Consider the following 10,513-nt stretch of genomic DNA (forward strand, 5'->3'; position numbering starts at 1 on the left):
TTTTCATTTCCTGTGAAGATGGTTTATCATTGAAACATGTACTGAAGGAATCTGTACATAAAGACCACCTGCCTCTCCCCGAAGCAGTCTTTATAGATAGGGTTTCCTGTCGTCAGTTACCACCCATTTTGGCTAATAGTTCACCTAATAACATCATGAGGGTGATTCGAAGATACTATATTGACAGAGGCTTATTATGTACAGTACATGTAATATAAACCCTGACAGCTAACTACATTTAATGTTGGTATTTATCAATTACAGGGAATTGATTAAAAAAAGGTTGTAGAAAGAAAGTCAGATATATACATATCAAATCTGAACAACATAGTTATATTCAAAATGTAGACAAAGTGCATGAAGAGGACAGTCTGTTGATGAAACTGAAGTACATCAGGGAAGATAAATTCTAGGGAGGATTGCAGTTTTATTTCAATGTACTTTAGGCTTTTTGCACATGCACTCATGTACCTCTAACAAAACTGTTCAAAGACCAGAACATTTTGAGGTATATTCCATACACTTTGAAGCACACAAATCTAACCATTTGAAATGGAATGCTTATTTAATGGCATCTACTCGGTAACTGCTCATGGTGTACAGAGATAAAGAGAAGGGAGAGAGAGAAAGAGAGAGAGAGGGGGAAATCGAAGAGCATGTAAGATACCATAATTACATTCAGAAATGCCATTTCAAAACAGAAAATCTCTCTTTCTTTGATTTTCAATGTTCAGAACATACCTAATTTTCTAAACCATACCAATATCAGAGATTTACCATCCATATAATTTGCAATACTGATTCACAAAATCGATTTCACCTTCTATGAGATCATGACAAATAAACAGTTGTTGATTGCACGACACATGCTGTGGGCAAAAACTGCCCAGTTCCCAGTTTCTTTAATACACTAGCCGAATTCTAAGCTTCAACCCCAGATCAAACACTGCTAAACTTAACCTAATTACATCCAAGTCCTAATCCTATATCTTTGACAAAATGAAGCCTAAAGCTAAATGTCGCCAGAGTATATATGTCAATCTGACCGAACACTGTCTTGTCCTTTACAATCAGCCAATCAAAATTCACCTAAAGAAAGGTGTGGCAGAATCCATCACCCTGATTGGTCAGCATTATGGGACTTACATTCCACAGAGGGTTAGATACAACAATGAATAAAGCAAAGAGGACATTGATTACATTAGAGGGCATAAATACATTAGTAAGGGCATAATTACATTAATACAGAAAAGTCAGATATAAAGCACACTGGTGATTGTCATGGACTTATTTACAATTAATTCACATCCAACTAATATCACCCTTATTCAATCGATATATTAATCTGGTATAAGCCAAAGCTGCTTCATCGGATTCTGTCTTTGAGAGCCCACCTGCCTCATGGTTTATTATTCTGTATCCTTAGAAATATCACAATCTAAGAAAAGACATATTTACCAATAATTTCAAAGCATTAGATATAATCATAATGAATTTAAAACACATTTCCCATGGTGTTCGTCTCCAGTTTTCTTGGACTTCAATTGGTTAAATTCACACTACATTGTGAGTAGCACAATTAAAAATGATGTGTATTAATTCATTGCTATTTTTAAACTCTTAGGCTTGTGCCAAGATTAGCTTTATTATAAATATATGTTGAGGGTTCGGTGACACAAAAACGTAACTCCATATTTTGCCAAAATTAGTATTTGATATCAACATGTTCAGAAAAACAAAGACTTAACTCCACCTAACACCCTAATGAAGTCAATGGCTAGTGAAACATAGACTTGGCTCCTTAAGGCCCAAGTGCTCAGTGACACATAAACCACTTTTTCTCAAAATGGCCAAAATGAAGTTACCGATATGTCTTTGTTTCACTGACCCCTCAATGTTAAATTTGTGCTTTTATATAGATTTAGATGTATACCTATTGTGCAATTGCGAACCATAGCCAGTTCAGGTACCAGCGGCATGTTGAACTACAAATATGTGTATTAATAGCTGCAGAGCATGTATGTATGTATTCATAACATCCTGTTACCTCTGTCTTAGTATCCAGAGGGTTAAGATTATACACAACACAGTCATTACCACAGGCTGTAACATCATTAAACAAAATATTGCTATTCTTGAGCTTACGACCTTTCACTGCAGGTGTCTCAACTTCTACATGCATGTATGTAGATGTTCGTTCATCCACAGATGACCTTTAACCCCATTACTCCATACAGGAGATGGGACACATCCTTTTACCTCTGTCTTAGTATCCAAAGGGTTAAGATTATAGACAACACGGTCATTACCACAGGCTGTAACATCATTAAACAAAATATTGCTATTCTTGAGCTTATGACCTTTCACTGTAGGTATCTCAACTACTACATGCATGTTTGTAGAAGTTTGTTTATCCACAAGCGACCTTTAACCCCACGACTCAATGGAGGAGATTCTGAGTATCCTGATGAGAACTCATGTCACAAAGACAGGAATGTCAACAGGAAAATGAACACTTCCTTTAGAATAGAAATGACATACATGCATTGCCAATATCCTTATCTTCTTTTTGTGTGCAACTGTGCAATTATACAGGGTATTTCAAGGAAAATGACAATGACTGACCTCCTAATCATACTATTCCCAAGATATTTAAGGTCATCAAAATGTGTCCACTGGAATTTCTGATCAAAATTAATTTAAAACGATGTTCTCAGTTTTTACCCTTGCTACAGATCTGTGCAGCGCTCTCAAAAATATACTTGTTAATCTAATCAGAACACTACTAAGAAATTTTCAAGGCCTAACACAGGTTGTAAAATGCATGTACTTTACGTTGATCTAATTTCTAATAAGAATTGAAAGTCCATCATCATGAATGTTTTTTTTAACTATGCATTAAATATCTATGAAAGACTAAGCACAAATGATAATTATGGACTTGTAACTTCTTTAACAAATTTCTTACCTCTCTTTTCATATGGATTAAAAATGAAAAGCTTCATACTGAATAAACAGAAATTTTCCTGGATGTTATTATTTAGATTTATTCCTGTATAAATGTAAGTCATAATCTATGGGCAATAGCAGATATCAAGTTTAAGAAATGCAAAGTGATTTTAACGGGAGACTTGGGGACAATATCAAACTATGAAAAAAAATGGAAAAAAAAGTTTCTACTTCTAAACTGGAGATAAGTCCTACTTGGTATAGGAGACTGTTTTACTACTAAAATTTACAGAACAAACATAAATTAAGAAACTTTCTTAAAGAAAAATACATGCCTAGAATTGGTAAAGGAAAAATTTATTTAAGGGTGGGAATGGCAAAATATGCAAAAACCATGACCCATGCTTCTATGGGTGACTATTATGAAATTTCAATACCTCAAAGCAAATCAAATTCCCATGCAGTTACAGGAGCAAATTCAAACCAACACACCCAATACATCCCTGAGTTGAAAGCAGGCTAAACAAAAGTTAGGCTAAACAAAAGTTACCTATCAACTAATCAAAACTTTGCTTTTAAAAAAATACATACAAATTGAAAGGACACAAAAGCAAATACATGTATTTTTAATTTTTCATAATTCTTGTCCCTCCATTTAACTACTAAAACATAAATCAAGGACATTACGTTTCATACAAGATTTCTGACTAAAATGTGATTGTACATCCGTACAACTGATTGAAGTATAAGGCCATAGAATTCTTGTTGAGGTTGAAAAAAAGAAAAGTTTGCCTATTTTTTAATCATTGCTTCCCCAATGTATGTTAACACTTGAGGGAGAAATGGTAAAAGCTTCTTGAAGATACAACTTTCTTTCAATAATAAACTTTAATCCTACTTCGCATTTGTTTGTTTTTGGGAATCTTAATTTTGTTATTACAGCCTTCAACATTGATTATCACAACCCTAGCAGAGGATGAACAAAACAAATATTAGCTAACAATTGTTTTTACCATGTTAATCAAGGGCAAAAACAGAGGTTCATTATTTAATACTACACTAATGAGACCACATGTGATCAAGTCCCAAGTAAGCCTAACCATTCAGATCATTTTCAAGATCTCCCGTAAGTGATATAAGCATGACTTTTAAATAGAACGAAGACATGGTTATATAATCAACATAGTCTATCTAACAGGGAAATATGAGTACTTTCCCTGAACCAACAATCAAGGATAATTTCATCTTGGCTGTAAAGCATCCCATCTAGTAAGTGTTCTCGAGTACAACAGTTACTGAAAGAAAAAGCTACACTAAGTAAAGCCATTCCAAGTAAACAAAATAAAAAGCGTTAATCAACAAAAAAGAAGAAAAGTATGCATCCATGTAAACTCCACCACTAATGTCCTTTGATTAGTACTATAAGTACTATTCCAGTTGGTCTTGCAATTTCAAAATGAGTCAATGAGCATCATGTGTCCATTTCTATACTTCATCCACTTGCCTTTTGATTTGATGTCAGTATCAGTCTACCCCAAAAACTTTCATCCAGGTCTATCCAACGTTTTTTTTACCTACAATGGATGGTAAGATAGGATGACAATGATCTAATTCTGTTCTTTTTTACCCTATCTGCCTCTAAAAATGTATGACTTGATGTGTGTGGCAAGGAAAGCAAAAGTTTTCTCTTTTTTTCTGTTATTTCGTTCCTTTTATAGTCAAAGTTTTTGTTTTTACATTCATAAAAGAAATCAAAGTTGAGTGATAAAGTAGAATGGTAGAAATATATATCTGAATACTCTAAGGATCTAGCATGGTGTTAACGTCGTCTCGCGCGAAACCAGATAAATGCTCCGACGGTAACGACTACTCCTATGACAACCATCCACTGTACACCAGCTCCTCCTCTAGAGTTTGCTGCTCTGGCTTTAGCATCTTCCACTTTTTTCTGTTGAGACAAAGTGTCAGAGAATAAACATGTTCAGTTTATGGCAAAAAGAGCAAATCAAGACCACTTTAGTTTAAGTTTAACGATTTTATTGAAAATGTTATTTGTTTGTAAGGTACTGAAATGAGTGACTAGGACAATTTACAATCAATTAAAGTATTCTTGTTCAAGGGTTTGAAATATGAATGTCAATTCACAAATTACACAATGAAATACATCAAATATGTCTTGAATGTAATGTACATGTACAAAAAAAATTTTTTTTAATATATATATGTACATTTACGGAGAACGCACTTTCAGTCGGGCTACTCTAGAAACTAGATCTTGTAATAATCTTCTAGTTCTGCATGTTCAAAGCTTTATCAAAGACTCACTTGTTTGCACAAGCCTTTACATAAGCTGGCTGTATGCACATAATGCCTGAACATCTGAGGGAGTCAATGTAATAGTGACTTAATATAGATTAAAATTTTATTATTATCAATAATATTTTTGGTATATATATATATATCATTTTGGAAGACTTTGTAAGTTGACAATAATCAAAACTTCTTTTTCTCATACTCCACAGCAGTTTAAAGCCACTGCAAATTAAGCCACTACATTAAAAAACAAAGTCATTAAGACAAGAGCGATTATTCTTAATTAAGGGCATGTATAGAGACTTACCCTAAGCAGTGCTTCGGCATTATGTTGGACGAAGAGTTTGACTGTTTCACCGGCACCTACAAATAGATCTACTGCCCTCTTGTGTGGTACAGCTCTCACATCCTCACCGTTGATCTGTAGACGAAAGTAAAGATAAGAGGCTTGTGTCACTATATAGACATTCAGAGGTATAGCCAGTCAATTCAAGGTTATCTGTGGAATAATCTTCATAATGGGAAAGGGGGGGGGGGGGGGGGGTTCTAGTTTCTAGAGAGGATTTGGTGGCGTCAGGGTTCATCCTAGCATGCAACAATATAACAATCGTCAGCCTGAAAATGCCACATCATGGAGATCCCATCACAGGCATCATATTAGCCTCTGATAGCACTTGTATTAAATAATTCTGCAGTGTAGAAAGTAAGCTTACCTGAAGATTTTTTTGGAATATTGGAATATAGCTTGCAATTCTTATGAGCACTTTGGTGCTGCTAGACTCTACCTCCACAAGTAGACCAAGGTCATCACTAACACAGCCCCACATACACACGTAAATACATCATAGAGTACCCACTGAAAAATCTAGGAAACAAATGTTTTCCTTTCAACTTGAACAAAACTTGGCAATGTTTCACAAAACCATCATAAGTACAAGTTCATGGACATCCCATTGAAATGCATGTATTGAAATAAAACTTGTGTATTAGAATTCAACACACATTTCGATGGGATGTCGGTGAACTTGTAAATGACGGTTTCAGGAAGCGATGCCCTGCATTACATTTAATGTTGGCATTTACCTCCAAGATCTTGTCTCCTCTCTTGAGTCTTCCATCTTTAGAAGCAGCTCCTTCTTCTCTGATCTTTGTAACAAAGATTCCTGTGTCTCCAGCAACCAAAGGTTGATCCTCTCCTCCCTTGATGTTGAATCCAAGACCTGTAAAAAAGAAAAGAAAAATATTTTCATAAAAAATTGAGATAAAACACCCCACCTTCTCTGAAGATATTTTGTATACAACAAGAGCCATGAATCGTAATTGGGTCTTTTGTTTCCACTGGGCAATGTTTGAGCAAATTTGTTGGTTCATTTTATCACACACGGCAAGGAGTAGACCGAATTTTCCGTCTCTTTCGTTCGTTAGCCTCTTATTGGGGTAGGGTCGGCTCTCTTTAGAGACGGAAACCGTCTATACACATTCCCTTGATAACGCCACGGCAATTTCAGGTCGTAGCGTTTTGCCCCCAAAATCCCCCAAAATGTCATTTTACCTCATGCATTGATTATTTAAAATTAGGAGAAGGTTATACTACATCGGTTCCACTTACCAACTTGACTGAAATAATCCGTTTAATGGTCCCTTTTAAGGAAATTATGGGTCAAAATCGACATCCATGTTGAAATCTTGCAAGCCGTGTTAAACTCTCGCTGCGCACGGAGTCATCTAAATCAATCTCATCCCTTCTAGAAGGAAAAACTGTGCGCCATCTACACGTTCGTAATGGCGTTATCACAGTTTTTCCTTCATAATCGTTTTGCCTTCGGCGTAGACTAAAAGGGATGAGATTGATTTAGATGACTCCGTGCGCAGCGAGAGTTTAACACGGCTTGCAAGATTTCAACATGGATGTCGATTTTGACCCATAATTTCCTTAAAAGGGACCATTAAACGGATTATTTCAGTCAAGTTGGTAAGTGGAACTGATGTAGTATAACCTTCTCCTAATTTTAAATAATCAATGCATGAGGTAAAATGACATTTTGGGGGATTTTGGGGGCAAAACGCTACGACCTGAAATGGCCGTGGCGTTATCAAGGGAATGTGTATAGACGGTTTCCGTCTCTAAAGAGAGAGCTGGCCGACCCTACCCCAATAAGAGGCTAACGAACGAAAGAGACAGAAAATTCGGTCTAGGCAAGGAGCACGCGATGAATTCTCCATCAAATTTCTTTATAATCTGCTCCCATGCCAGGGAAAGAGAAAAATGATTCTTGTGGGCAATTATCTTTTGCATTATGGGTTTCTGTGATCTTGGGGAAGAAGAGAAAATAAAGCAAAATTCAAGTTTCTGACACTTTTATTTGTCTAAATTGGCCAAAACTTCCTCCTCTTAGCATCTGCACTCAAAGTATTTTCATTTCCATAGCAACAAATCTGGGGGTTTCCAAGATCAAGATGAAAATGAAGAAACACACTCTCAGCTCAATGCTCATTTTCCCCTCAAGGAGTATCTCCCCTTCACCAGATTTTACTCATTCTCACATCTCCTATTAATTTTTTGGAAGTCAATAAGCTGCATGTGTGATAACATTTTCTAACCAAAAATTGACCGATTGAATTTGAAATGAAAGTCATGCCTGTTGTCAATTTTATATTTTTTTCACATAAAAATTGTGTAAAATGATAACCATAACTCACATCTACATCTATTTTTAATTCTGCATATAATATAGCATCACTATTCCGGTTTACACCATCTATCCGATGCCAGTTGGTGAATATTACCTCTCACTATGTCACTGCGCAATGATTTTTTTCTACAAGGAATAACCACATACACCAAACCCAACGTATGGTACAATACATTAACATAATTGTACAAATGTGTGCAAGTCTATGCACGATTTCCTGTAATCTGTAACCTAAAAATCGTCATTCTTCTCGCTTCCTCTTTTTCTATATTACCTGCTTTGCCTCTCTGTAAATCAATCCTCTCTTCCCTTAGCTCCATCCTAACTTTGCGATCCTAATTCTTCGGATTACTATTACAAAGCCTTGATTATTATCTGTAATTCCGGCGAATTTCGTCTTGTCTGTAGATGACCGGCGGTGATTCATATCGATCATGCATATACCGCAAGCACCCGCCTGGCCCCCAGATTCAGATTGTCATGTGCATTGATGCAGAATTGAGGAATATCATGATTATTTTCTGTAACCTTAACTTTGTGTCCTTTATATCACATACATCGCCTTTCAGTTTTGCTCATTAAACATTCACTTTAACTTTGATAGGCACCAAAAGTTTGAATGGGATGGGCAACGGGGGGCAGTTCCCTTCCCCCTCCCCCTCCCCCTAACAAATTTTTGACCTTGAGATAAAATAACTGATTTTTCAATCACCACGATTGTTTGATTAATTGATTTTTATTCGTCAAGCTTCCAACATACAAGAATAACCATAGAGATATATACTTATTAAGTATATATCTCTATGAGAATAACAGATCAAAATTAAATCAGCTTGAACAGGATAATTCACGAAAGCTCGAGAGCTTATTTCCAGTGAGGTTCCCGACAGCCATGTACAAATTTAATAAGTTAAATAATAGTAATATTTACAGATAGATAAAGTCAAAACAAATTATGAAAGATAATAATAATGATAATAATAATGATAATAATAATAACAACAACATTAAACTGATGATAGAAATGGTAATAAGTACAAGATGAAAAAGAAAAAGGAGAAGAAGAAGAAAAAGAGAAACGGTGCAGCTGAGATTTTGACAACCGTCTAGCTATAGCTATACTCATTATGAATTTAGATGCCCTAGCTGAAATATCTTCGAACACCTAAATTATAAGGAACATACAAAGGACGTACAAGGAACCCCCCCCCCAAAAAAAAATAAATAAATAAATAAATAAATAAATAAATAAATAAATAAATAAATAAATAAATAAATAAAAATAAATAAATAAATAAATAAAAATAAATTAATAAATAAATTAATTAATTAATAATTTTTTTTTTTTAAATACACAGGCATGCAGCAAATTAGGGATAGGAAACTTGATTTTCATGCTGGACCATCATTATCTGGTTGTTTTGCTCTCTCCCTTTCACCTTTCTCTGATCTGTCCAATCTATCTCGCTCTTGTTTTTTCTAATATCTCTCACCTTTCTATTCCTCTCTAGCTCTTCTTAATTATTATTATTATTATTATTTATTCGACCATAAAAACACATTCAGCATGTACAGTGTATATAGGTGTATACAGAGTGAAATAGGAAAAATACAAAGTAAGATAAAGAAGGAATAGCATGTGGGTCAGGGTGCACAAAAGCGAAATTCTTCCCTGTTGCCCGGGGGCATGTGCACCCTCACATGCCATTCCGAGACATAATAGAATATATTGCAAGGTTCACATTATATAAGTATACAAAATAATTACAAACAATCATTCAGAAAATCATGATTAAATTAAATTAAATTTCGATAAATGCATTAAGAGGATATGAAGCTGCAATGAATAGAGTGCTTTAAGATTTGTATGCAAAAAAAACTTAAAACTTAAAATAACCAGAACACAATTAACATAAATCGTCATTATTCAATTGATCCAACGGTGTCTCATTCAAAGAAATTCTAATTAAAAAGAAAAAAGAAGAGATGTGTAATTGTTCAAGGTAAATCTGACCAGCAATTTCTTGTATATAACAAAAATATACATATGAATAAAGCGTAAATATTGTTTTGGGCTATACAATCAAGGAAATTATAAAACGTCATGTACCACAATAATGTACAATTTTTGCAAAAATTAAAGGTGCAATAAGCATTAGGATTGATAATCATTCACAAAATATTGAGTAGGGCCTATGGTGTTATCATTTAAGAAGAGTGGCATAATGTGGATATGAAGCTATCAATGTGGACCATTGTTCCAGGTTCAATTAATATAATCATTGTATCATTGAAAGAAAAAAAAAAAAAAATTAAACAAGTAACATTCTGAATCCAGTGTTTCAATAAGTTCTTGGATATTGATAAACAATGATTATTAAAGAAAAGGAGGAATCCCCCACTCTCAGTGAGGAAGCCCCTCTCAGTTTGAAAATTAGTTAGAATCGAGAAGGGACCGCCTCATAGAGAGTAGAAAGGATGAAAGTGAGGAGACCACCGATGCATCCCTAACCTCTAACGGTAATTCATCCCATACCCGAGGAAATCTCCGGGAAGCG

At 34.9% G+C, this 10,513-nt stretch overlaps 1 protein-coding gene across 1 annotated transcript; it reads right to left on the reverse strand.

Moving 5' to 3' along the window:
• Positions 1-3,599: 3,599 nt before the first annotated feature.
• Positions 3,600-8,393, reverse strand: LOC755326 (synaptojanin-2-binding protein). The gene is made up of 4 exons (XM_001189397.4): positions 8,230-8,393; positions 6,346-6,482; positions 5,570-5,683; positions 3,600-4,897 (listed from the first exon to the last, which is right to left on the reverse strand). Exons 1-4 carry the CDS (start codon positions 8,273-8,275, stop codon positions 4,769-4,771), a joined length of 426 nt encoding a protein of 141 aa, XP_001189397.2. The 5' UTR covers positions 8,276-8,393; the 3' UTR covers positions 3,600-4,768.
• Between the last annotated feature and the right edge of the window lie 2,120 nt (positions 8,394-10,513).

Source organism: Strongylocentrotus purpuratus, unplaced genomic scaffold (assembly GCF_000002235.5).
Source record: "Strongylocentrotus purpuratus isolate Spur 01 unplaced genomic scaffold, Spur_5.0 spur5_scaffold_5, whole genome shotgun sequence".
NCBI lineage: Eukaryota > Metazoa > Echinodermata > Echinoidea > Camarodonta > Strongylocentrotidae > Strongylocentrotus > Strongylocentrotus purpuratus.

Coding starts and splice junctions, on each gene's coding strand:
- LOC755326 (XM_001189397.4), bottom strand. CDS start 8,275: ATGGAGCTAAGGGAAGAGAGGATTGATTTACAGAGAGGCAAAGCAG. Junction 6,483..8,229: donor TTTACAGAGAGGCAAAGCAG/GTAATATAGAAA, acceptor TCTTTTTTACAG/GTCTTGGATTCAACATCAAG. Junction 4,898..5,569: donor ATGCCGAAGCACTGCTTAGG/GTAAGTCTCTAT, acceptor TTGTCTCAACAG/AAAAAAGTGGAAGATGCTAA.